Source organism: Dermochelys coriacea, chromosome 20 (assembly GCF_009764565.3).
Source record: "Dermochelys coriacea isolate rDerCor1 chromosome 20, rDerCor1.pri.v4, whole genome shotgun sequence".
NCBI classification, from domain to species: domain Eukaryota; kingdom Metazoa; phylum Chordata; order Testudines; family Dermochelyidae; genus Dermochelys; species Dermochelys coriacea.
Genome location: NC_050087.2, coordinates 14,695,304 through 14,722,866, shown reverse-complemented (window position 1 = coordinate 14,722,866; position 27,563 = coordinate 14,695,304). Strand labels below are relative to the sequence as shown.

Genomic DNA, 27,563 nt, shown 5'->3' with positions numbered 1-27,563 from the left:
CAGCACTCCTGGGCTTTGTTCCCAGCTTGGGAAGCGAGTTGGAATCTAGTGGTTAGAGTAGAGGGGGCTTTGAGTCTGGACCCCTGGGTTCAATTACGAGCTTGGGGAGGGCTGTGGGGTCTCCAGCTGGGCATCTGGCCCCAGCGGTTAAGGTTACTGAATGTCAGGTAGCTGCACTGTGTCTTCCTGCAGCAGAAGATGACAGAGCTGGATAAGCGGAACTGCTGCCTTCAAGAAATCAGACAGACGGAGGAGAAATACACAGACACACTAGAATCAATCTACCAGGTATGGCAGGTGGGCGGCCCACCAGTCCTGCCATCTCTGCTGGCCACTCGGCTAGCTTGGGGTGCAGATCGTTCCCCCTGTGACATAGGCAGAGGTATGACATGGTGAACAAGGGGCTCATCTCAGTTTGGCTTCTCTTGCCCCCTTAATGGGAGGTGTGTGTGGGCAGCAGGAGCTGGGAGGACACCCTTGAAAAGGCCAGGTTGGCATGAAAGAGAGCCCACATGGGCTCTGTGGGCAAAGGTCACCGTAGTGCTACTTGAGGCAGTGACTACAGAGTGTATAGCCCTTCCTAGCGCTTTAGTGACTGCACCATATGTAGCCGTGTAAAAGCATTCTACCGCCTACAGCTCAAGCAACAGAATGACCAGCTTTTAGCTCCAGATGCTTCAGGCTCAGTCCCCAGAGACAACCTCTCCACCATGGGGGATGAGTCCACTAGTTCTCACCATACCTAAGGAAAAGAGGAGCTTTCCCCTAGAGCCGGTAGAAAAATGCCGGGGGTTCTGCAAAACATTTAATTGAGAACACAATTTTCAATGACCAATTTTGATTTTACATCAAAAACCTGAAATGTTTTTGACGAAAAAATGAAAAGAAACAAAACCACCTCCAAGAGATTTGGTCCAAAGCTGGACGTTTTTTAGTTTTCTGACCCAAAAAAGAAAAATCAAAAATGGAGGAAGGCAGTTGCTTTCCGTGAAAATGTCAACACTCCAATTTTCCATCCAAAAAATTTCAACAGAAAAATTTGGACCAATCTTTAACTCCTGGATCACTTTAACCTTTAACCTTCAAGTGTAGAGACATAGAATGATAGATTCCAAGCCTACAAAGGCCCATGGTGATCATCTAGTCTGACCTCCTGATTGACACAGGCCAAAGAACTTCCTCAAAAATAATTCCTAGAGTAGATCTTTCACAAAAACATCCAATTTTGATTTAAAAAGTGATGGGAGAATCCACCACAACTCTTGGTCAATTGTTTCAATGATTAATTACCCTCCCCGTTAAAAGTTTACGCCTTGTTTCCAGTCTGAATTTGTCTAGCTTCAACTTCCAGCCATTGGATCATGTTAGACCTTTCTCTGCTCCGTTATCTAATGGCCCGTTTCCCATGTCAGTACTTATTGGCCATAATCACATCATCCCTTAACCTTCTCTTTGTTAAACTAAATAGATTGAGCTCACTTTAACTTTAGATTGAGCGAAGCTTTAACTCCTGGATTACTTTAACCTTCAACCTTTAGCATACACATTTGACCTTGAACCCTTGAATCACAGAGATGCATGTTTTACCCTCTCCAGGAGGGTGGCCCCTTTAAATGACAACGCTGTTTCCTTTCCCACTACCCAATCTCGCTCCCTTGGGTATGTTCCATGAAAATCCAGCCAGGGTTTGTCTGTGGAATCTGGCCCCAAGCTGTGTGATTCAGATAGATCTGCCCTGTGTGACAACTCCCCGTTGTGTGTTTGCAGCACTTTATGAAGCCCCTGCAGAGATTTCTAAAGCGAGAGGACATGGAGAACATTTTCATCAACATCGAGGTAAGTTACTCTCTTCTTCATATACCTCTCCTGACTCAAACTGAGCTCCATCCTGGAAACCTGGGCTAAATACCACCCATCAAAATCCACCTTCCCTGTTAAGGGGACTGTGTGACTCAGAAGTTCAGTATGTGCTACATATCCCCACATTCTAGTGGCGGTTCCACAAAGTGTATAACAACCTGCTACTGCTAGCAGCTAATGGAGTTGCTCCTTTAGCTCAAAAGGCAGCAGCCTCTGCTGAAGGCCCTGGATCCAAATTTCACTGGCAGTCCATGCAGGGATAGTTATGAATGTCACACTGTCTCCTGCAGTAGGTCATGGGTAGGTTGCTAGAACTGAAAGGCTCTGGTAGGGGAGTGTGGCTTACTGGTTAGGGTGAGCCAGCTTAGTAGTCAGAACTCATGGGTTCTATTCCTGGCTCTAGGAAGGAGTCTGGTCTAGGGGTTAGATCAAGAAGGATTGGTAGTCAGGCCTCCGGAGTTCTATTCCTTGCTGTGGGTCTATTGGTTAGATCAAGATGGATTGTTTGGATTCTCCCGAATTCTCTTTCTGGTCCTGGATAGGAGTGAGGCATGATTGTTAGAACCAGGGGATCTCACTAACACAGCTTGGGGGTCTGGCCCATTGACTTCAGTGGGGCCACACCCATTTGCACCCGCCGGGGATCTGGCCCCACTGATATTTTTGTTCTGGGTGTGTACAGCACCCAGTACAATGGGTTCCTGCTCCCTAAGTGGGGACTGGGCAAATTTCACATCAGCTGTTAGCCCAGGAAGCACATGTCCTGGTGGGTTTCACAGTCTAATCCTGGGGTCTAGATCTAAGGCCGCCTCCCCTGGGACTCCAGCATGGGACTTGTGGTGCACGTGATGTTTCTGTACAGCCCACAGCTGGTGACTGAGCTAGTTGTAGCAGGTTGAGTGGCTCTGAGCTGATTTCCCCCCATCTCCTCCCAACACGCTCCTAGGACCTCGTGAAGGTGCATCGATTCTTCTTGGATGACCTGAAGAACGTCCTGTCCTTCAGCAATGCCCAGAACCTCTACCAGGTCTTTATCAAGTACAAGGAAAGGTGAGGCTTGTCTGAAAAGGTGAGGGTGGGGAGAAGAACCCCTGGGAAGGGGTGGAGGAGCTTCCCCTAGTGGGGTCACTTAGGCATGTTCTGTAGCCACATATTCTTCCCTGTCCCCCTCAATCCAGACCCCGTTGCTGGGGGGGAGGGTCTGTTCCCCTTTCTCCTTCCTGCCCTGAGAGCTCAGTGTCTAGAAGAATCCGTGGAGATGTCCCCTTCTCTCCATTCCCTCACCCCACTTCTGTATTCCCTGCCCCCATGGTGCCCCCCGCCGAGCAAGAAAGCTAAGCCCTCCTCGTGGGCGCTCTCTTCGCACTTGGAGAGCAGAGGAGAGACAAGGAAGTCAGGGCACAGCTGGTACCCATGTCCACCACTCTCCGTTCCCAGGATACAGGGCTCCCAGCACCTATTTCCTGAGTTCCCACCTTTCTTTCTTTCTCCCCTTGGCTATGAGTGGAGACGGGAAGAAGACAAGCCAAGGGTCCTTTCCAGACTAGGCCAGGGCCACATTCCAGCTCTCCCTCTCCTCCCCTGGCTCACGGCCATATTCCCTTTTGCCCTCCCAGGTTCCTGCTCTATGGCAAATACTGCAGTCAGGTGGAAGCAGCCAGCCGGTGTCTGGACCAAGTGGCTGGTGCCAGCATGGACGTGAGGATGAAGCTGGAGGTCAGGGCCATGGTTCTGTATCATCCTAGCCACTCTCCCCTCCCCATCCATCCTCTAACTACAGTCCCACCCCCCACATCCCTCCATGCTAACGGGAACCCCCTAAGCAGGAATGGGCTAGGGACATCAGAGGACATGGCAAAGGTGCCAGGGTCAGGGGGGTTCAGAGTGCACAGCAGGAGGTGCTATAGGGTCAGGGGGGTTCAGAGAGCATGGCAGGAGGTGCCAGGGTTGGGGGGTTCAGGGAAAGTGGCAGGAGGTGCCATGGGGTCAGGGGGCTCAGAGAACATGGCAGGAGGTGCCAGGATCAGGGGGTTCAGAGGACAAGGCAGGAGGTGCCATGGGACCAGGGGGGTTCAGAGGGCATGGCAGGAGGTGCCAGTGTTGGGTTCAGAGGGCACAGCAGGAGGTGCCAGGGTTGAGGGGTTCAGCGGGCACAGCAGGAGGTGCCATGGGGTCAGGGGGGTTCAGAGAGCACAGCAGGAGGTGCCATGGTTGGGGGGTTCAGAGGGCATGGCAGGAGGTGCCATGGGGTCACAGGGATAGATGGGTTCCATAGTCCTAGCTCCGTGAGGAGCTAGCTGGGGCCCTATGAGTGTCCCATCACATAGGACTGGCCCTAGTCTTTGTGGGACCTTCTGGCCAGCCCTCAGCACACTGGGCATTTCCCCCGCCAATGCCCCTTCCTGTCGTGCAGGAATGCTCCCAACGAGCCAACAATGGGCGCTTCACCCTGCGTGACCTGCTGATGGTGCCCATGCAACGGGTGCTGAAATACCATCTGCTCCTGCAGGTACGGACCCTCGGCTGGAAGCTGGGAGTGGGCACGAAGGGCCCTGGTCAAGGCAGGGGGATAGTCTGTGCAGAAGGGTCACAGGTTGGGAATCAGGACACGTGGGTTCTATTTTCAGCACAGGGAGGGGAGTGGAGTCTTGTGGGCTAAAGCAGGGGGTAGGCTGGAGATCAAGACTCCTGGGTTCTATTCCTGGCTGTGCCGTTGGTCTGCTGTGTGACCATAGGCAAGTCCTTTCCCCGCTCAGTGCCACAGTTTCTCTCTATAAAATAGGCAGAACAATGACCACCGTCAGAAAAAAAGCCCTATAGGTTTTCGGCATGGTATAATCCCCATCAGTGCCGGCTGGGTCTGGCCAGCTCTTCCATCGAAGCCTGGGATCAGCTTCAGACTAGGAGGTCTACTCTTTGGGGCAGGAGCCATCTTTATGTTCTCTTTGAGGGGTCCTGAATCATGACTGGGGCACCTGGTGCTACCGTAATACCCCTAATAAATCACATACATTGCCCAGCGCTATATGGGCTCCTGGCTCTGCCCCCATGATGCTTCGCTCTGCGGAGCTGGGGAACCCTGCCACCTTCTGCTGGAGGAGCCAGAAATGCCTTTGAGTCGGTCAAATCCATCCCGGTTTATTTCCTCTCTCCAGGAGCTGGTGAAACATACGGTGGAGCCGACAGAAAAGGAGAACTTGCGGCTGGCGCTGGATGCCATGCGGGTGAGGCCGGCTCTGCGTTTCCTGGGTGCCACCAACTTTCGGGACGATCGAGAGGGTCTCTCGGTGTTTTGGTCACCAAACTTGGGCTGGCACAAAACGCTCTGGGGCCTGGTGGGTGGGTGTGCGCATCAGAGGGGCTTATGCTTGTGGGGTGAGGGTAGGAAAGTTCCTGTGTAAGGCTGGCTGGAAGAGGGACTTTCCTCCCAGGGGAAATTCTGACACTGCAAGTACGGGGAAGGGAGAGGGGGATGGGGACCATTGCCCTGAGCTTGAAATTTTCCTGAGAATGGAAATTCTGAAAAATTTTGATTCGGAACATCTCAATGACTCGAGGGCTTGTGGAGACGTGGAAATGGACTGAAATAGCTATTCTGGAATAATTACCTAATAACAAAATTCTAGGATAATTATTTTAAAATGAGCAATAATAAAAAAATCTATTCCAGAATAATTATTTTATAACAAGAAAATAAACATAGTAATGAAAATAATAATTATAAGTAGCTACTCTGGAATAATTATTAAATAAATGACATTATAGTAATAATTATAAATAGCTCTTCTGGAATAATTATAAAATATAATAATAATAATAATAATTAACAATAACAGTAATAATAATTACTAATAATTTCACTATTCCAGAATAGTTCTTTTGGTATAAGTCCCAGTGTGGACACTCTTATTCTGGAAGATGAATGCCTTTTCCAATTTAGCTTAATGCACTTTGGAAGTGGATTTATTCTGGAATAGCTATATCTGAAAATGTTTTAAGTGTAGACAAACCTTAATAAATATAATATAATATAATACAGGGGCACCAGAATGGGGGGGACCAGGGGGTCATGGCCCCCCCACTTTTCACTGGCTGTAAGGGCAAGTGATGGGAGGGGGCAAAGAGGAGCGAGCTGGGGGCAGGGTCACTGCAGGGAAGGGCAGTGTGGAAGCAGAGGCTCTGGGGAAGAGGCAGGGGGGACGCCTTGGGGAGAAGGGGCAGTGTGGGGGCAGGGCTTTGGGCACAGGAGTGCGGGGCCACGGTTCGGGTGCCTGTGGCCCCCCACTTTTAGGGCACTTACCTCTGCCGCTCCTGCTATAATATAATAAATTAATCAATAAGGCTTGGAAGTATTCGATTTTTATCGTAAATGTTGGTAAGCATCGATTTTACCGCACACACACAAACCAACAAAAATATTTCCACTGATAATAATGGACATTTAGAGGAAGGCAAAGCAAGAAACATGCCGGTTGAGGCCTTATTAGAGTCAAAATCCAGGGACTTAGACTTCTGATTTAGGTGTGTTACAAGTGGACTAGCGCAGGGGTTCTCAAGTTTTTTCTTTCTGAGGCCCCCCTCAACATGCTAGAAAAATGCCGGGGCCTAGCCAGGGTGGGGTGGGGTGGGGGCTCCGGGCCAGGGACCGTGGGGCACAGTCGTAGTTTGACCTCTCTCGGGGGGGGGCAGAGGGGGAAGGGCCGTCAGGGCTCGGGCCAGCTCTGCACAGCGGGGTCCCGGGAGGGAGCACCACCTCCACCCCGTGATTCACCTCTTCAGGCCACCCATCTGTCTGGGGCTGTAGCCCATGGCTACTCCCCAAGGGCTCTGCTGGGCCCGGAGCTGCCTGGGCAACTCTGACCAGCTGCGTGAGCAGTCAAAGGAGGTTGGGAGCTGAGGAGCAGATGCAACCCCAGGCACCAGGGCAGATGGGGGGATGCCATGGCTGCCCACTCCCTGACACCACCAGCCAGAGGAGCAGCTGCCTTGCACTACCTGGCTCTGTCTTCCTGCCTAGGATCTGGCTGGGGGTGGGGTTGAGGGGATGGAGTTGCCCCCAGAACTACTCCACTCTGGGTAAGGTACTGCAGTTTGGGGGGCAGCACCCTTGTGCCCCCTCAACGCTTCAGCCCCGCAGGGGGTGCCAGGGCTCGGGGCACTGGGTTTCAGCGGCGGGGTTCTGCGGCCCCCCTGAAAGGGCTTGTGGACCCCGAGGGGGCTACGGACCCCCGGTTGAGAACCACCGGACTAGCAAATGACTCATGAAAACAGGGATGATTTGCTGATTGGAGGGTATTTACCCTTGTGTATGTGACATGTGATGTTCACGGGTTTTGAATCCACTGTCGAGTACCTCGTCGGAGCACCTCATAATTATCCTGAAGTGTGAACCTTTAAACCAATAGAAATAGGGGGAAAAAATGCTTAAAACCCATAAATTCGCGCAACTGTGAACATTTAAATCTACAAAAACTGGTTAAAAAAAATAAACATTCATCGTCTCAGTGAAAATTCAAAAAATCTGCTCACCCTAAAGAAATACACGAGAATAAACACCGTGTAAATATACTGCAATAAATATATTGTGAGTATGTTGCTCTTGGTGCCATGGGCTGGGTAGTGGAGGAAGTGGTGTCAAGTGCAGGGGCTTGTGAGGTGGGGAGGATGGTGCTGAGGGGAATGGTGGGGGGGCTTGTGCTACTGTGGTGGGGGTTTGTGAGCTGGGGGCTGCAGAGTTGGGGGGTTTGTGGGGTGGGGAGGCTGGGGCCGGAGAGGGAGTGTGGGGGGCTGCTACTGGGGCTATTCAGGACACCCCATTGGGTGGAGGCGGGGCAGAGCAGTAATGGAGGGGTCTGGCGCCCCCTTTGCTAGCAAGGGATGTCACTCTGCCCCAAGGAAACCACCCTTTTTAATAATCAGACATCAGACGGCCATTCCCCCCAGCAGAGAATGCCCTGGGGACCCTGAAGGGGAAACCCAGCCATGGATCACACCCCCAAGCACGCCTGGTGCTGACCAAGGGCTTGTTGTGTGCCCCCCATCCTTTAGGACCTGGCACAGTGCGTGAACGAGATCAAGAGAGACAACGAGACCCTGAAACAGATCACCAACTTCCAGCTCTCCATAGAGAAACTGGTGAGTCCCTGGGCCACACCTTCTGTCCCCTGGCCTGGCTGTCTTTGCAGCTTCCGTCGGTCTCTGTCTTTCTTTTTCCTTTCTTCCTTGTCTGTTTGTTTGTTCCTTCATTCATTCGTTCATTTTTCCTCTTTCATTTATTTCTTCCTGCATTCATTCATTCATTCATTCATTCTTCCTCCACCATGTTTCATGTTCACTCCTTTATCTATAAATTCCTTTATTCGTTCATTCTTCCTCTTTCAATCTTGTGTTCGTTCGCTCCTGTATTTATTCTCTCCTTTATTTGTTCATTCATTTTTCCTCTCTCGTCCTTTTGTTCGCTCCTTTATTCGTTTGTTCCTTCGATCATTCTTCCTCATTTTCTTTTTTTGTTCTTTAATTCAGTTTCTTTTATTCATTTGTTTTTTTTTTCATTCATTCACCTGTTGTTGGTTGGTTCTTTCATTCACTGATTCATTTGTTTTCCCTCTTTCATTCATTTGATTTGTCCTTTCATTCTTTTTCATTCATTTTCACTGGTTTACGCTTTTCCTTTCATTTTTTGTTGTTCTTTCGTTCAGTTCTTTTCATTTGCGCGTTCTCTTTAATGAACTAATTATTTCAAACAAGTACCATGAAATTATTTTTTCCCAGCCGAGTGTGTCACTTTTCGCCTCTCCCCTGGAATACATATATACAGTACAAACCTGAGTGCGTATTATACACACTCAACAGCTTCCTGCTGGCTGGCCTTTGTTAGAGCTGCTCATGTCTAGACCAGTTCCCTTTCCCCGCTCCTCCTGGTCGCTGTGGTATTTCTCAGCATTATCGCTACCACCCTTTGTACAGCTCTAGGAACTTTGTGCAGCCTAATATGGCCTCCCATGGAGTGAACCCAGGACCAAGCACAGAGGTTTTCCCTCTGTAGCTATAAGAGTCGCTCCATCATCCAGTAGCAGTCGTAGATTCTTACTGTCTTTGGGCCAGCCATTAGGGAGGTATATGGCATCTGTTCAGCCTGCTGGTTCCTTATGTCTCAGACTGAATTCCTGTAAGAGAGTTTGGTTTTATGTCCCCCTTTTCCTCTTAGTCACACTCCCTGGCTCACTACGGGAAGCCGAAGATTGACGGGGAGCTAAAGATCACCAGCACTGAGAAACGCTCCAAGACGGACAGGTGAGGGCAGGCAGAAAGCTGAGCTGTGCGGCTTTGAGTGGCGGCAGTGCGGCCTAGTGGACAGAGCACTGGACTGGAGACCTGGGTTCTACCGGCTCTGTCACTGGCTTGCTGGGTGACCGTGGGCGTGTCGCTTAGCTGGGAGTGGGGGCTGAATCAATGCTGGAGGGCTTGCCCATGCAGTACAGATATGATCAATAAACCCCCTACGTGATGGAAGGTTTGCCATCTTGATTTAAGGTCGTACAAGTAGTTTACAGAGTAGCAGCCGTGTTAGTCTGTATTCGCAAAAAGAAAAGGAGTACTTGTGGCACCTTAGAGACTAACAAATTTATTAGAGCATAAGCTTTCGTGAGCTACAGCTCACTTCATCGGATGCATTTGGTGGAAAAAACAGAGGAGAGATTTATATACACACACACAGAGAACATGAAACAATGGGTTTATCATACACACTGTAAGGAGAGTGATCACTTAAGATAAGCCATCACCAACAGCAGGGGGGGGAAGGAGGAAAACCTTTCATGGTGACAAGCAGGTAGGCTAATTCCAGCAGTTAACAAGAATATCAGAGGAACAGTGGGGGGTGGGGTGGGAGGGAGAAATACCATGGGGAAATAGTTTTACTTTGTGTAATGACCCATCCATTCCCAGTCTCTATTCAAGCCTAAGTTAATTGTATCCAGTTTGCAAATTAATTCCAATTCAGCAGTCTCTCGTTGGAGTCTGTTTTTGAAGCTTTTTTGTTGAAGTATAGCCACTCTTAGGTCTGTGATCGAGTGACCAGAGAGATTGAAGTGTTCTCCAACTGGTTTTTGAATGTTATAATTCTTGACGTCTGATTTGTGTCCATTCATTCTTTTACGTAGAGACTGACCAGTTTGGCCAATGTACATGGCAGAGGGGCAGTGCTGGCACATGATGGCATATATCACATTGGTCACATAAACACCACCCTATATCGGAAACCTACTGACCGCTATTCCTACCTACATGCCTCTAGCTTTCATCCAGATCATACCACTCGATCCATTGTCTACAGCCAAGCGCTACGATATAACCGCATTTGCTCCAACCCCTCAGACAGAGACAAACACCTACAAGATCTCTATCATGCATTCCTACAACTACAATACCCACCTGCTGAAGTGAAGAAACAGATTGACAGAGCCAGAAGAGTACCCAGAAGTCACCTACTACAGGACAGGCCCAACAAAGAAAACAACAGAACGCCACTAGCCATCACCTTCAGCCCCCAACTAAAACCTCTCCAACGCATCATCAAGGATCTACAACCTATCCTGAAGGACGAGCCATCGCTCTCTCAGATCTTGGGAGACAGACCAGTCCTTGCTTACAGACAGCCCCCCAATCTGAAGCAAATACTCACCAGCAACCACACACCACACAACAGAACCACTAACCCAGGAACCTATCCTTGCAACAAAGCCCGTTGCCAACTCTGTCCACATATCTATTCAGGGGATACCATCATAGGGCCTAATCACATCAGCCACACTATCAGAGGCTCGTTCACCTGCGCATCTACCAATGTGATATATGCCATCATGTGCCAGCAATGCCCCTCTGCCATGTACATTGGCCAAACTGGACAGTCTCTACGTAAAAGAATGAATGGACACAAATCAGACGTCAAGAATTATAACATTCAAAAACCAGTTGGAGAACACTTCAATCTCTCTGGTCACTCGATCACAGACCTAAGAGTGGCTATACTTCAACAAAAAAGCTTCAAAAACAGACTCCAACGAGAGACTGCTGAATTGGAATTAATTTGCAAACTGGATACAATTAACTTAGGCTTGAATAGAGACTGGGAATGGATGAGTCATTACACAAAGTAAAACTATTTCCCCATGGTATTTCTCCCTCCCACCCCACCCCCCACTGTTCCTCTGATATTCTTGTTAACTGCTGGAATTAGCCTACCTGCTTGTCACCATGAAAGGTTTTCCTCCTTCCCCCCCCCGCTGTTGGTGATGGCTTATCTTAAGTGATCACTCTCCTTACAGTGTGTATGATAAACCCATTGTTTCATGTTCTCTGTGTGTGTGTATATAAATCTCTCCTCTGTTTTTTCCACCAAATGCATCCGATGAAGTGAGCTGTAGCTCACGAAAGCTTATGCTCTAATAAATTTGTTAGTCTCTAAGGTGCCACAAGTACTCCTTTTCTTTTTACAAGTAGTTTACAAACTCTTCTTCCTCCTTGAGCTGTGGGGCCAACTCCAGGGCTAATCCCATTGCTCTTAGGCTGCTGACTTTCACCAGAAGGGACCATGATGCATCTGATCACATAACAAGTGTCTGGGACAGTGGTTCTCGGGCCATGGCCCATGGCAGCCATCTCTGCGACCGACAGAACCGAACGGGGGCTCCAGCCCACAAGATGCTAAGACCTCTGGGACCTCATTTAAGCACATGCTGAGCTTTAAGTCACCCTGACTGCTCATGCACTTATAATTCAGCGCATGCGTCCGGCCTCCACTCAAGAGCACATCCCTCTTCAGGAAGGGCACTTACACATGTTTAAGTGCTGTCCTGAATTGGGGTTTTAGCACCAGCGTTTTCAAGGGATAGCGTGTCTTAGTGCCATTCAAAATCTGGCTTTTACTGGCAGGGTTGGTTGGATTCTTTTGAATTTCAACAAAAAAACAGCCTTTTCATTGAAAACAAACAGGGTGGTGGGGAAATGCCCTTGCTGGACAAAATGATTCCTACAAAAATGAATGTTTTTTTCAGAAATGCTTTGTATCGACAGTTTCAACTGGAAAACCAGATTTGGGTTGGTTGGTGGTTTTGGCCCACATTTGGGGGGGAAGGCAGGAAATGTTGATAAAACCAAAATTGATTTTTTTTAAGGACACTTCCTGCAACTAAAACGAAATTAAAATAATTTCCTTTCTTAAACCGCCTCCCCTCTGCCTATTTCAAGATCAAGCTCTGGGGCGGTTGGGGGATCTAGAGCAGATACGGTCCTTAATAGTGTCATCCTGAGGTCCAGAGAATAAAAAAGGATGGAGAACATCTTATAGAAAAGCCAGAGAACAGCCAGCGTTTTTGTGCAGACACTCACCGGAGGGGTTCTCCTATCGCCACAGCTAATCCACTTCCCTAAGAGTCAGTAGCTAGGCTGACGGATGAATTCTCCCAGCAACCTAGTGCTGTCTGCACTGGGGTTTAGATCAGCTTACCTTCGTCGTTCAGGGGTATGGATGTTTCACACCCCTGAGTGACATAGCTGGGTCGATGTAATTTTTGCATGTAGACCTGGCTTAAGTGTACGGCCTCCCCAGAGCAGGGCTCAAGTCTTGGGGCTCATATAAGCCAGATGTGCGTTCCTCCCACCCCCCGCCCATCTATGGTTCATCTGTCCCAGATTCTGTCTCCATCCCTCTCCGTGTTGGGGCCTGTTCCTTGCAGGTACGCCTTCCTCCTGGACCAAGCCCTGCTCATTTGCAAGAGGAAAGGGGACTCCTACGAGATGAGGGATTTCATCGACCTCCACACTTACCAGATCCAGGATGACTCCTCAGGAGAAAAGGACAATAAGAAGGTAACGCTGCGGGGCGGTGGGGGGGAGGTGTGAGCTGGAGCCTCTCCCACCGTGCTAACACGTGTGTACTCCATCCCGCACATCCATACTCACACTTACTCAGAGAAGGTATTTCCCCCCAGTAGGGGGCAGCGACCACACTCATACAGAGTCTGCACCATTTCCACACAATCTTTGGCCCAAGGCATCTCCTTAGCTTGGCTGATCCCAGTATTTGCCCCTATGCTAGCTCCTCTTCCCCCTGGTTCAACCCTTTTCTGTCCTGGGTTGGAGCTAATGAGACCTGCCAGTTCTGGCTGCCAAGGAGAGTCAGCAAAATAACTCCCACTCCTAGTCCCTCTGCTCTAACCCTGGGCACATTCCTCCCATCAGCCAGGAATAGAACCCAGTCATCCTGGCTGCCAGTTCCCCTGCTTCAACTACTGGGCACACTCTTCCTAACAGCCAGGAAAAGAACCCAGGAGTCCTGGATTCCACGCACACCCTGCTCTAACTACTAGTCAACGCTCCTTCCAAAAGCCAGGTGGAGAACCCTGGCAGTCCGACTCCTGCTTCCCCAGCTGTAATCACTAGACTTCTCTCCCCTTCCAAGGCTGGGAATAGACCCCAGGCATCCTGGCTCCCCACTCTCTTGCTCTAATTTCTAGTCCGCACTGCCCCTGTCTGCTGCTGGTGGGCGGGAGTGTGGTTTCACGTCTCTCTTTGAGTCCCCTTGTCTGATATGCAGTTACTGGGAAGGTGGGACCCCCCCCCACCGCCCATGAGTTCCAGGGGGACTGTTAAATATCCATGCACTTGTCTTTTCCAGTGGACGCACATGTTCCACCTGATCTATTGTTACGGGACCAAGGGTTACGAGCTCTTCTTCAAGACGCGAGAGCTGAAAAAGAAGTGGATGGAGCAGTTTGAAATGTCCATGTACGTCCCCCCCCACCCCACACACCCTCACTCCCATCCTTCCCCACTGAATCTCCCCAGATTCGGTGTCAAAAAACTGTCCCAGCCCTTCTCTGAAACTTCTCTGCCAGGTCCTGCTCCCATCTCCTCTCGGTTGGTTGTTGCTTGCTAGATTATTAGTGGTAAAGTGGCAGTGGCCAGAGGTTCTGATGAGGATCAGGGCCCCATTGTGCCAGGCGCTGCACAGACACTGTGAGAGACAGTCCCTGCCCCGGCTGAGATCAGGGCCCCGTTGTGCCAGGCGCTGCACGGACACTGTGAGAGACGGTCCCTGCCCCGGCTGAGATCAGGGCCCCGTTGTGCCAGGCGCTGCACGGACACGGCGAGAGACGGTCCCTGCCCCGGCTGAGATCAGGGCCCCGTTGTGCCAGGCGCTGCACGGACACGGCGAGAGACGGTCCCTGCCCCGGCTGAGATCAGGGCCCCGTTGTGCCAGGCACTGCACGGACACAGTGAGAAACGGTCCCTGCCCCGGCTGAGATCAGGGCCCCGTTGTGCCAGGCACTGCACGGACACATAGAATCATAGAATATCAGGGTTGGAAGGGATCTCAGGAGATCATCTAGTCCAACCCCCTGCTCAAAGCAGGACCAATCCCCAATTTTTGCCCCAGATCCCTAAACGGCCCCCTCAAGGATTGAACTCACAACCCTGAGTTTAGCAGGCCAATACTCAAACCACTAAGCTATCCCTCCCCCCACTAAGCTATCCCTCCCCCATAGGGTAAATCTACAATCTGAACTGCGGCTGTAATTTCCAACCCGAGCAGACATACCTATGCTAGATCTGTTCAAGCCTTGTACTAAAAATGGAAGTGTAGCTGTGGGGGTGCGAACGGCAGGAGGGACTAGCTGCCCTGAGTACGATCCCATCCAAGCCTGTAGGCTCGTCCTCAGGGTGGCCAGCTCCTCCCACTCCTCACCCCACCTCGGCTACACTGCTATTTTCAGCGCGCTGGCTCCATCGGAACGAGGGGACGAAGTGCTCCTGGGTACTACCATAATATTCAGTGCCTAGCACAAAGGGGAGCTGGCCAATGACTGGGACTCCAAGGTGCTACCATAATACACCTAATAAATAACAATAATAATCATAATAATAATAAGCATAACTCAGTCTGTCTCTCTCCCCTGATCCCCGTAGCTCCAATATCTACCCCGAGAACGCCACGTCCAATGGCCACGACTTCCACATGCACTCCTTCGAGGAGAATGCGTCCTGCAAATCCTGCCAGATGCTGCTCAGGTAGGCACTGCCTGGATCCATGTGCGATGCCCATGCCAGCCACTGGTCTGCACTACTGCTCCTAACTAAGGCTTCCCCTGAGTGTGGCCAATCCCGTGCTTGGAGTTAATTTGTAGGGCAGGGCTGAGCTGGGAATGGGGCATGGAGAGGTAGGGGTTAATAGGGCAGGGCGGAAGGGTGCGGCGGGATGACATCAAGCCCCAATTTACCATGGTGACTCTAACACACATGTTCTCTCTCTTGGCGGTGTGAACAGGGGCACGTTCTACCAGGGCTATCGCTGCAGCCGATGCAAAGCCCCGGCTCACAAGGAGTGTCTGGGTCGGGTAGCCCCCTGCGGGAAGTCAAGCTCAGGTACGTGTCTGCACCCAGCCCAGGTCAGCAGCGTTGGCGGGATGTACAAGTCTGTTTCCTCTACCTGAGCTTGCCTGTGGCCAGCCCTCCTGAGAGCAACCCGGAAACTAATCAGCTGATTCCCAGGGGGTCTTATCTGAAGGGTTGGGGGCAAGAGATTGTGGGATGCATCTAGGCCATGAAGTGCAATGCATTCTGGGATGCATCTGGGCCAAGCGTTGCAAGGGATTGTGGGATGCAGTTGGGACAAAGTGGTACAAGGAAGTCTGAGATGCATCTAGACCATGAGGTGCAAGGGATTCTTGGATGCAGCTGGACAAAGTCGTGCAAGGGATGCGCAAAATGGTGCAAGGGATTCTGGGATGCATCTGGGCCAAGTGTTGCAAGGGCTTGTGGGACGCAGCATGGACAAAGTGGTGCAAGGGATTCTGGGATGCAGCTGGGGTATGGCAGCACACAGGATTCTGGGATACGTCTGAGGAGGGTGCAGTTGCAAGTGGCTGAATACAAGAGCAGAGGAAGAAAAGGGCCTATGGGCACGAGTTAACCCCTTCCCTGCTGCTGCTGCTGCTCTGTATCACCATCTGCGCTGCAGCCACATGCTGCTGAGGTGCCAGTGGGGTGACAAAGGGGCACCACGTGGGACAGGAGGTGGGTTTTCTAACCCAGCCTCCCTGGCACATACTGGTCACCCACCACCAGAAATACAATTCTGCTTTAATTTAGTCTGCGAACTCGCAGGATGAGATTTTGCAACTATCTGAGTAATCGTTTCCCCCCCTTTTCTGTTTAATCCAGATTATGGGTCTACGATGAAAAAGGTAAACAAACAAATCAACCCCGAACAACCTTAAATCTCTTAGGGAGACTTTTATTGTGCTGGGCTCCAAAAAGCACCTTTTTGTTCTGTGTCTGTACAGCGCCTAGCACAACGGAGCCCTGGGCCTGGGCCGGGGGGGGGCGGGGTCCTTGGCGTACCGTGAGACACCCTAATAAATATGAATAATAATTAAGTAGGAGGGTTTGGAAACTGAGGCCTGGAGAGGGGAGGGGATTTGGCCAGGATCACACAAGTCAGAGCTGGAAATAGGAGGCGGGTCCCTTGAGTCCCAGTCCCGTGCTCCATCCACTGGGCAATACTGCCCCTTGAAGCACCACTGACTTTTAATCAAGGTTCCCTTCACCTCAGCTCATTTGCTGCCTGGCTTTCTCTCCTTATACTGTTTATCAGACAGATGTTGCACCTAATTTCTTGCTCACCCAATGCCTTATTTTCACCAATGATGCTCCAGTGTAAGTAAGCAAAGAGCCAGGCCTTGTGGCTGATGGGGGAGAGCACACAGGAGATGTAATACAGCCAGGGAGCCAGGCCCATAGAAGAAAATGGGGGCACGAGGCCACTGAACTACAACTCCCAGGAGGCACTGGGGCAGCATATTGAAATTTTCAGGCGTTTGGGGGATTTTTTTGATGAAAAATAGCCATTTTTCTGCAGAAAGCCGACACTTTTCATGAAAAAGGGTGTTTCTCAGAAAAACCCCAAATGGAAAATGTTTCGGATCAGCCCTAGTCACAGCCTAAATGGCAGCATCAGGAGATCACAGACCCCTACCCATGGTTCATTAGTAATAAGTGATGCGGGACAAGGGAGATCTTTACATGCTGAGGGTCTAGAGACTGGGCGCAAAGGAGCTTGGTCCCAGCTTATATGGTATTGCTGGGGCAGTCACCAGGAATGGGCATCAAACCTGAGATCTCTGGGTCTAAAACCTGACCTTAGCAGCAGGCTCATCAGCCTCTGTCTATGGCTCAATTACTATTAGAAGGGGATTAAGTACCACATGGGGGGTTGTTATATTTGCCTTGCTGAGCCCTCCCCTAGTACCACACTGACCTAAGTCTCTCCTCAAGCCCCACCCTCTTACTCCAGTTCTGCTCATAATACTACACCCCCTGCTGATTTATAGCAGGGTCTGTGCCTGCTGAACTTCAGACAGATCCAACACATCCTCCTTATCTGAGCCAGGCTCCTTGTCTTCCCTCTGCAGAATAAATCCAACCGACACACCCAGGAGAGAAAGAAGAACGACCTTGGTAAGTCCCGTTGCAAGCACCCACTCTCATGCTTCAGGGCAGGCCGGGGAGTCAGGAAGGAATTTCCTTTCTTGTAATCAGCAGTCCTGATTAGGCCCGGTGTGATGGAGACCCCTATTGGTGACACCAGGCACTGCAGCCTGGAGAGAGCCGAGGGTCTGCTCTGGGTCTAATGCCTCAATAAAGGACCCCCCTTTAAGTTCTGCAGATCTGCTGTACTGGGAGGGACTGGAATACTATAACTCCATCCCTCTGAAGCTGTAGTGCATCATGGGAGATGCAGTCTGGCTGGGGAGCTTGCCCCATAGAGAAGGGCATGTGGTAACTGAGCTACCATTCCCACAGGCTGGACACAGGACTAGATGGATCCCTGATCTGTGCTGGGATGCTGAGCTCCAGCTTAAATTCAGGGCACCTGCAGGAAAGCCCCATTGGCTCATGGGAGCTCTGGGTGGACGAAGGTTCAGGAGACAATAAGCCCTTAAAATACACCATCCTGCATGCAGAATCCCTGTCCTGGAGGGGCAAATGAGGCCTGCCCCAGGGCTTTCCCTCTATCCCCCATGTAGAGCACGGGGAGGATTTTCTGTCCCCCTCGCACCAGGAAGATGTGACCGTCCACATGTATCCACGTAGTGGGTGGGAGGAGCGCTGGGCGCAGATGCGGCCGGGTGGCAGGCGTTTGCTGCAGAGAGATACATGGGGTTGCCCTGTGACTGGTTCCTTGCCAATATCCTTGTTTCCTTAGGGCTGCCCAAAATGGAGGTCTGCCAGGAGTATTACGGGCTGCCCCCGCCACCCGTGGCATTTGGCCCGTCGCTGCGACTCAGCCTGGGGGACATTGTGGAGCTGACCAAAGCTGAGGTGCAGCAGCTATGGTGGGAGGTAGGTGTCTCTGCAGCTATCCACCCTCCGCTCCGTGTGCCCTCAGGGGGATACGCTGACTAGAACAGCGGTTCCTGAGCGTTCAGTCCCACAGATTCCCACCACCCCATAACTACATCACTAGACCCGCTGCTGAGATTTCGTTTGTCTACTCACTTGGACTTGCAACCCCACTGGCTGATGGTGTGACCCCACTTGGGGTTGAGACCCATAGTTTGGGAACTGCTGAACTAGAGGAATTGCACATAAATTTGGTCAGCGGGGACTTGAAGCTGCGGCTTCTGGTTCCAAAACCACAGGGTTCCGCCACATGAGGACATCCCATTTTGATGGCTGGTCCACCCAGAGGGTAACAGTCTGACTATTAAAAAGAAAAGGAGTACTTGTGGCACCTTAGAGACTAACAAATTTATTTGAGCATAAGCTTTGCATCCGATGAAGTGAGCTGTAGTTCACGAAAGCTTATGCTCAAATAAATTTGTTAGTCTCTAAGGTGCCACAAGTCCTCCTTTTCTTTTTGCGAATACAGACTAACACGGCTGCTACTCTGAAACCAGTCTGACTACTGTTATGTTCATGGCATGCAAACCGAGAAACTAGATAAACCCAGAATACTCTTGCTGGAAGGTTGCAATGTAACACAACTTTATTTAATTGAATCCAGAATGATAACACACAAGAACCCCAAAACAGAGAGAGACAAAACAGGCTTCTCCCTGAGGCATAACTCACCCCAGCTTACTCCAGGCTGGCTGGCTGGCTGCAATCTAACTATTGCTAGGCCCACATCTCAGAGCTTCCTACAGAGCTCCCTGCCCATAAGCAGGACCAGGAACACCCCACCACCACCCCCTGAGCATTTAAAGGGATAACGTACAGTTGCAATACAATTTTCAAGACACCGCAAGTTAGTGCAGCTGGCTAATGGAGCTCACGTTAGCTCAAGTGGGAGGGGTCTGTCAGCACTGACATTCCAGCCGGCAAGCCCTGCTGATGACCGTAGTTGGGATCGTTACAGACCTCATGATAAGAAATGATGGTGGGGAGGGGTGTCTTTAAAATCAGGTGTCAAAGAGGAGAGCGGCATAAATCAATTAGTGCTTTAGCCTCTTGTTGTTCGGGAGGCCAGGCGGCATCAGGCACAAAATGATGAAACAGAACTGATCCGGGCCGCTTCTGAGCATGGCTCAGTTGTTGAGCCCAGTATTCAACTCTCCTGATGAGGCCAAGAGGGAGGCAGACTCCTCTTAGTGGTGATGCCAGGCAGTGAAGGCCAGAGAGAACCACAGGGTCTGCCCCGTCCAGCAGCCGTGGTGTCCAACCTGCTTTCAGTGTCTCTGTGTTTATAACTCGGGCTTTAGCAGCAATAAATAGCCCTTTTTGGTGGGGTCACCCATGCCTTGTCTTCTCCCAGTTAATTCCTGGCACGATGGAGCTCTGATCTCAGTCGGAGTCTGTGCAGCACCTGGCACAATGGGGCCCTGATCTCAGCGCTGGCTCTGATCAGAGATGCTGAGTGTTAGGCAGGGTTTGATCCAAAACCCACTGGAGCCAGTGGAAAAGAGGTAGGCAGGGTTTCATCCAAAACCCACAGAAGCCCATGAAGAAGTTGCCCATTGACTTCAGTGGGGGTTGGCTCAGGCCTTCAGGCTAGAGTTGGTTGGAAAAAGGGGGCTTTTGCCTGTGCAAAATGGTCAACTTTTGGGGGAAAAAATGAAATATTATGGTGGGGGACTGTAGCCCCGGTGCCTTGTGGGAGTTGTAGTTCAGTTGCCTCATGCTCCCATTTCTCTTCCAAAGGCCAGGCTTCCTGGTCAGACTACATCTCCCATGATGCACCACAGTCTGCCCTCATGGTGTGGGGAGACGGTTGCATTATGGGAGGCCCTGACCATGGTGCATCTTGGGAGAAGTAGTCTGGCTAGGGAGTCTGGCCCATAGAGAACGGGGGCACGAGAAAACCAAACTACAATTCCCAAGAAACACCACAGTGAGATAGCCAAATTGAAATATTTCTGCTCTTGGCTTAAACCTCCAGCCTACCATAGTCCTCTGCAAACCAGGCCCAGAGCAGCCCCTTTGGCCTCTGCCGTGATAGCTCTTTATGATTAAGGTGACCAGATAGCAAATGTGAAAAATCGGGATGAGGGGTGGGGGGTTATAGACATCTATATAAGAAAAAGCCCCAAATATTGGAACTGTCCTTATAAAATTGGGACATCTGGTCACCCGATTTACAATAAATCTGACATGCATTGGCTTCCGCTTTGCAGGGCAGAAACACATCCACGAACGAGATCGGCTGGTTCCCATGCCAAAAAGTCAAACCGTATGTGTGTGTGAGTAGCAACTCCTTTCACATTTGCTCGATTAGCTGGTAAATGCTGGATGTTTTTGTAGGATCTCTAAATTCCTTAGACAAGTTTGGGTGGGTTACATCTGATCTGGGGACAAAGGGCAGATGTCCATCTACAATCCAGGATGCTTAGCAGCAGAAGAAAGGGTGGGTTTTGTAGGTAAGGCGCTGGAGTGGGGCTCAGAAAATTTGAGTGAAATTCTTGCCTCTGCCACAGGCTGCCTGTGAGGGACCTTGGGCAGTCACTTCATCTCCTCGTACCTCAGCTCCTCATTTTTAAATGGAGTATAATCATTCTTTCTTTGTTTACATGCTGTCTGGGGCAGGACCTGTCTTTCACTATGTGTCTGGGCAGCACCTGGGGCCCTGATCTTGGGGAACGTCTATGCAATGCCTGTCACAATGGGGCCCCATTCTTTGTACCGTTATATACATAATTTTTTAAAAAATGAATTATTTGTGATATGACACTGGGAGCAAAATGAAACTCCAGAATAACAGAGTACTGACATCAGCTCTCCTGGGCAAGACATAACTCTTTCTTCTCCATTTTATTTACTGCAAGAAAATAAAACTTTTTTCTTTCCCTCCCAGAATCCTCCCCCAGATTTTTCTGTTTATCTTTGGTAAGTAAAATTATAGAGTTGAAACATTTCTGCGTCTACATAATTTATTGCTGTTTAATCTGGAGTCCAGCCTTGTATGCATCATGCTCTATGAAAGCACAGACTGTCTTAAACCAGCTTGAGTTCCAGCTTTGCCTCCATTGTTTACCAGGAAACCACACCCTTGCTGGTATGTCATCCAGCCCACAGCAACATCTAGTGGCTGAATTGTAGACTTCAAGTAATAACTCCTGCATGGATGTCCCTCCTTGCAGGTATGCGGGACCTATGGAGAGAGCAGAGGCAGAGCAAATCCTCACGAACCGTTCAGACGGCACGTTCCTGGTGCGGCAGAGGGTCAAGGACGCGGCCGAGTTTGCCATCAGCATCAAGTAATCCTAACCTTAGTAACAGCTTCTAAAGAGCAACATCTTTGTGTGCGTGAATAGCCTGCCGCTGAGAAAGAACTCTTTGGGGCCCTTCTCTATAATGCAAACACTAGGGGGCGAGTAACAAAATTAAATGCCTGGTAAAAGTAAATATTTTTATATGCAACAGGTAGTTAACCTGTGGGACTCCCTACCTCTTGATCTTATGAAGATAAATTGCTTTGTAAGTTAAGAAGGTAGGGTTAGATATTTAAGAATAGCATCTCCAACAGCACCAGCTAGGGGAGCAGGGGAAAGTGCCTCATGCTGCAGAGCATAGATTGATCTTCCATCTGGATGTGCTTGCCATTTGAGGTGGGATATAAGGCCAGAGCGGTGCAATTATGGAGAATCCTATATTCCCAGGGCCAGAAACCCCAGCCGGCATAAATCGGTGTCGCTCCATTGGAGTCGGTGGGGCCAGATCTCCATCTTAGTGCTTTCTGAAAGACCCTATGAGAGAGAGAGAGAGAGTACAGTGTGTGCTTCTCTTCTGTAACCAGCTGCATCTACCCTCTATTCACAAAGCCCTGCCCTCCCCAGAGAGCAGACAGCTAGAAATTTAAAGGTGCAATACACTGGAAAATTACAGCTATAGAGATCGTTAGGAAACCAGCGGTCTCCTGAGAGCTGGTGTCTGTGCCCCCAGGTTTAACGTAGAAATCAAACACATCAAGATCCTGACGTCGGAGGGCCTGTACCGCATCACAGAGAAGAAGGCGTTCAAAGGACTCATAGTAAGGATTGAGCAGATTTCCCATCGGCTGCTTCAAGTCCATCTTCACTGGAAGGCTCCGGCCACTGGGGGAATGCTTAGTGCAACACCAGCCGCTTAGCCCTCAGGAAGGCAGTATGGTGTACTGAATAGAGCAGGAGGGGCTGGGAGCCAGGACTCTTGGGTTCTGTTCCCAGCGAGGGGAGGGGAGAGGAGGGGGGGGCTAGTGGGTTAGAGGAGGAGTTGGCTGGGAGTCAGGCCTCTTGGGTTCTATTTCTGGCTGGAGGGGCTGGGGGAGTGGGGTCTAGTTGTTACTGTCTCTGTTCCTGCTCTGATCTTTAACTATTCATGGTAAATATGGCCTGTGATGGGAAGTTAGATGGGGTGGGATCTGAGTTACTACAGAGAATTCTTTCCTGGGTGTCTGGCTGGTGAATCTTGCCCACATGCTCAGGGTTTAGCTGATTGTCATATTTGGGGTCGGGAAGGAATTTTCCTCCAGGGCAGATTGGCAGAGGCCCTGGGGGTTTTTCACCTTCCTCTGTAGCATGGGGCATGGGTCACTTGCTGGAGGATTCTCTGCACCTTGAAGTCTTTAAACCATGATTTGAGGACTTCAATAGCTCAGACATAGGTGAGAGGTTTATTGCAGGAGTGGGTGGGTGAGATTCTGTGGCCTGAATTGTGCAGGAGGTCGGACTAGATAATCATAATGGTCCCTTCTGACCTTGATACCTCTGAGAAGAAATCTCCACATGCTCAGGGCCCCTCTGTACTTCCTCCCTAGGAGCTGGTGGAGTTTTACCAGCAGAACTCCCTGAAAGACTGCTTCAAAACACTCGACACCACGCTGCAGTTCCCGTTCAAGGAGCCTGAGCAGAGGGCCATCTCCAGACTTCCCGGTAGGGTGCTCGGGGGCCAGTGCTAAAGCGGGGGCAGGGAGACCTCGAGAGCCCCCCCCCTCAGGGCTGCAGGATCTCAGCCCCCGGGGTTCTTGGGATAGATCCTCATGACCGGGCATATGTGGGATGGAAATTTCCCCCAAAACATTTTTCTTGAGGGATGGTGGCTTTTCAACCCAATTTTTTGCCACCCCCACCCCCCCCTTTCTAGTTTTTGTCAAATTTCCAGGGTTTAGTGTGGGGGACCCCAAAATTGGGGCTTTCAACAGAAATGGGAAAATTGGGACAAAACCAGAAGAAAAATGTCTGGAGGCAAAATCCATCATTTCTGAGCCCCAGCTGGAATCGCTCATCCTGGTCGATGGCCGGCGTGTGGGTGATGGTCGAAATGCCCGTAAAGGGGCTGGGGCAGCCCCCAGCTGGTGAGGGCAGCAACCAGGGTGAGGGTGGTCTATGCTCCATGCAGGACCTGGCAAAGGCTCCTGAAAAGAAGAGGGGGGATATGCTGGACTGCGTCTCTAATGCTGATGGGAGATGTCACAGCATGGGGGAGCCAGCGGCCATGGCCCCCTGTGGGCCCCCTCTATTAAAAATCATAGAATCATAGAATATCAGGGTTGGAAGAGTCCTCAGGAGGACATCTAGTCCAATCCCCTGCTCAAAGCAGGACCAATCCCAAACTATATCATCCCAGCCAGGGGTTTGTCAATCCTGACTTTAAAAACTTCTAAGGAAGGAGATTCCACCACCTCCCTAGGTAACCCATTCCAGTGCTTCACCACCCTCCTAGTGAAAAAGTCTTTCGTAATATCCAACCTAAACCTCCCCCACTGCAACTTGAGACCATTGCTCCTTGTTCTGTCATCTGCTACCACTGAGAACAGTCTAGATCCATCCTCTTGGAACCCCCTTTCAGATAGTTGAAAGCAGCTATCAAAACCCCCCTCATTCTTCTCTTCTGCAGACTAAACAATTCCAGTTCCCTCAGCCTCTCCTCATAAGTCGTGTGTTTCAGTCCCATAATAATTTTTGTTGCCCTCCGCTTGACGTTTTCCAATTTTTCCACATCCTTCTTGTAGTGTGGGGCCCAAAACTGGACACAGTACTCCAGATGAGGCCTCACCAATGTCGAATAGAGGGGAACAATCACGTCCCTCGATCTGCTGGCAATGCACCTATTTATACATCCCAAAATGCCATTGGCCTTCTTGGCAACAAGGGCATCCTGTTGACTTGTATCCAGCTTCTCGTCCACTGTAACCCCTAGGTCCTTTTCTGCAGAACTGCTGCCAAGCCATTCGGTCCCTAGTCTGTAGCGGTGTATGGGATTCTTCCGTCCTAAGTGCAGGACTCTGCACTTGTCCTTGTTGAACCTCATCAAATTTCTTTTGGCCCAATCCTCTAATTTGTCTAGGGCCTTCTGTATCCTGTCCCTACCCTCCAGCGTATCTACCTCTCCTCCCAGTTTAGTGTCATCTGCAAACTCGCTGAGGGTGCAATCCACGCCATCCTCCAGATCATTAATGAAGATATTGAACAAAACCGGCCGAGGACTGACCCTTGGGGCACTCCGCTTGATACCGGCTGCCAACTAGACACGGAGCCATTGATCACGACCTGTTGAGCCCGACAATCTAGCCAGCTTTCTATCCACCTTATAGTCCATTCATCCAGCCCATACTTCTTTAACTTACTGGCAAGAATACTGTGGGAGACTGTCAAAAGCTTTGCTAAAGTCAAGGAATAACATGTCCACTGCTTTCCCCTCATCCACAGAGCCAGATATCTTGTCATAGAAGGCAATTAGATCAGTCAGGCATGACTTGCCCTTGGGGAATCCATGCTGACTGTTCCTGATCACTTTCCTCTCCTCTAAGTGCTTCAGAATTGATTCCTTGAGGACCTGCTCCATGATTTTTCCATGATTCTGTGCATCATGGCTGGTGCATGGACTCCACCCTGGTGGTCTCTTGAAATTAACCCTCTGCGGCTCAAGCCCTCGGAGCCCCAGGAGGGGAGAGAGCCAATCTTTCACAATGCGTTCACTGCCTCTAGCCATGTGGTGGGTGACGAGCGCTTCCGGGGGCCACTCGCTTTCCAGGATCCCACCAAAGGGGTGGATCTTTATTTGAGGATGTTAGTCCTGGCACAGCTGTCTCTAGCAAGGTTCTGTCCCCTTGCAGCAGGAGGGCTGAAGTACTTTGGGTCGGCAAAGGCTCGCTACGATTTCTGCGCGCGGGACCGGACGGAGCTGACGCTCAAGGAGGGTGACATCATAAAGATCCTGAGCAAGAAAGGGCAGCAGGGCTGGTGGAAAGGGGAGATCTATGGCCGGGTGAGTGCACCACCACGACGGGGTTGGGACCGGCGGAGTTTTACAGCCCCCTTATACACCAGAACAGGCCTGACATACCCGTCCACAACGGGGCAGTGTTACACACATATATAAGCACCCGACCCACTCTGACATATCCCATCTAGCAGAGGGCAGGGTTCTTCACACCTCTACACACACAGAACATTTCTGTTTCACCCACACCCACAGTCCATGCATGCACACACACAATCCGCACATGAAGATGTGCTCACGCATGCACAATCTCTCCATGCCTGCACACGCACTCCTCTCACATGTGCACGCACGTGTGCACACACGCATATACGATCTCCACACACATGTACGTGCACACGCATGATCGCTCCACATGCGTGCGCCCACACACCCACACATTCTGATGCATCTGGTAACAAGAACACCTAGTGTGAGTATAAAATGCCAAGAAATCTATGGCCAACTGGTGACTTCAGTGGTGCTTTGTATCCCCCTAGTGGTGGCTGGGACAGTAGTGGTTGATGAGCCAGCTAATGGAGCTGGGGCTTTTAGGTCAAGCAGTAGTGACTGATGCCTTTAAATCCAGAGGTCCAAAGTTCAATCCCTGCTACCCATGCCTCAGGATAGTGGCCCTTGTGCCACATGGCATGGCCAGCATATCTCACCACAGCATTGGGGGTAGCACACAGATCTTCCTGCTGTGAAAAGCAGTTGAGTTACAGGAGAATCCCTGTTAGCTCTTAGCAGTAAAGGGCTTATGACACACAGGTAAGCAGCACTCATCTTATCCAGAAGAGGGCAGCAATGTGTATATGACACACGGGCCATGTTCTAATGGTTGTTTTGTGATAACAACTAAACGTCTCACTGGGTTTTCCCTTCCTAGGTTGGCTGGTTCCCAGCAAATTACGTGGAAGAAGATTATTCGGAATATTGCTGAGATCTGGAGCCCTGTGTAATTTTTTTCCGCCTGAGATCATGACCTACAGGATTCCCGTGGGCTTACGCAGAGCTCACACTATGAGCTTATGCGGAGCCAGGCCTGGAAGGGGTCTCTGTAGAAGGAAGAAATGTTGTGTTGGTGCCCAGTGGCAAGTGTGGTGGGGAGTATAACCCAGGACTATTAATTTATGAACTTTTGGAACCCTCTTCTATTTCTCTTCTCTCACGCATGTAAAGGAAGTTTTGTGTTGAATAACCTGGATGGGCTGCGGATGTATCGTCTGCCACCCTGCCCTCAAAAGCTCTTTTCTCTCCAGTCTGTGCCATGATCCAACTGCCCCATCAGGCGCCGGAGTATGGAGTCCAGAGGGCTGCCGCCACATGAATGAGTAGGAGGCGGTCCCCTGGGGAGGGTGGATCTCTTGCCCTCTGTCACCTTTATATTCCCTCCAGCATAGGCAGAACCCAGATGGCAACAGGCTCACGTGATTGCCATTTGTTACCAGATTTGCCAGTTAGGTTTACTCATTTATTAGGGTTACTCTTCTAAGGGGGTGGGGGTGGGGCGGATTCTGTAATTCTATCAACGTAGTGCTTGTGTCACTTGTGTGTTCATATGGAGCTCTATTTCTCCCTGCTGCAAGTCCCCTCCCAATGGAACTATCCTGCAGGACCTTGTTTCCCCAGGGCTGGGTTCCTCCAGCCCCAGAACCGGATGAACACACACCCACACATTAACAGAGCACGTCTGAGTGGACCGGGTCAATCAGCACTTTCAAGCTGACCCCTTATATGTCCCTGGACTCAGTGGGCTGGGTCAAGCAGCACTTTCAAGCTGCCGCCCTTATATGCCACAGGTACCGCACTGGAATGGAGTGACCTGAACAGGCTGGGTCGAACAGCACTTCCAGGCTGCCACCCTTGTTCAGCACGTCCCTATCCCCACTTTCATGTTATAATTGTTCTGGTAGTAACCCACTTGATGAGCAAACCCCACAGTATTTTTGGATGCTATAGGG

At 50.5% G+C, this 27,563-nt stretch overlaps 1 protein-coding gene across 4 annotated transcripts in view; it reads left to right on the top strand.

Moving 5' to 3' along the window:
* Positions 1 to 26,847, top strand: part of VAV1 (vav guanine nucleotide exchange factor 1) — a 60,901-nt gene extending 34,054 nt beyond the window's left edge. Inside the window, exons 6-27 of one of the 4 annotated variants that reach the window (XM_038378113.2) lie at positions 193 to 288; positions 1,768 to 1,836; positions 2,807 to 2,910; positions 3,477 to 3,576; positions 4,274 to 4,369; positions 5,016 to 5,084; positions 7,909 to 7,995; positions 9,068 to 9,153; positions 12,597 to 12,729; positions 13,538 to 13,647; positions 14,830 to 14,931; positions 15,188 to 15,285; positions 16,084 to 16,106; positions 17,334 to 17,379; positions 18,128 to 18,264; positions 20,538 to 20,603; positions 21,215 to 21,246; positions 21,501 to 21,617; positions 22,303 to 22,390; positions 23,156 to 23,270; positions 25,454 to 25,605; positions 26,489 to 26,847. In XM_038378113.2, the coding sequence (XP_038234041.1) occupies positions 193 to 288; positions 1,768 to 1,836; positions 2,807 to 2,910; positions 3,477 to 3,576; positions 4,274 to 4,369; positions 5,016 to 5,084; positions 7,909 to 7,995; positions 9,068 to 9,153; positions 12,597 to 12,729; positions 13,538 to 13,647; positions 14,830 to 14,931; positions 15,188 to 15,285; positions 16,084 to 16,106; positions 17,334 to 17,379; positions 18,128 to 18,264; positions 20,538 to 20,603; positions 21,215 to 21,246; positions 21,501 to 21,617; positions 22,303 to 22,390; positions 23,156 to 23,270; positions 25,454 to 25,605; positions 26,489 to 26,542 (1,980 nt within the window). In that variant the 3' untranslated portion in view covers positions 26,543 to 26,847. The remainder of the gene's footprint in view (positions 1 to 192; positions 289 to 1,767; positions 1,837 to 2,806; positions 2,911 to 3,476; positions 3,577 to 4,273; positions 4,370 to 5,015; positions 5,085 to 7,908; positions 7,996 to 9,067; positions 9,154 to 12,596; positions 12,730 to 13,537; positions 13,648 to 14,829; positions 14,932 to 15,187; positions 15,286 to 16,083; positions 16,107 to 17,333; positions 17,380 to 18,127; positions 18,265 to 20,537; positions 20,604 to 21,214; positions 21,247 to 21,500; positions 21,618 to 22,302; positions 22,391 to 23,155; positions 23,271 to 25,453; positions 25,606 to 26,488) is intronic. The other 3 variants (XM_038378112.2, XM_043506866.1, XM_043506867.1) reach the window with 3 other exon arrangements.
* Positions 26,848 to 27,563: the final 716 nt, after the last annotated feature.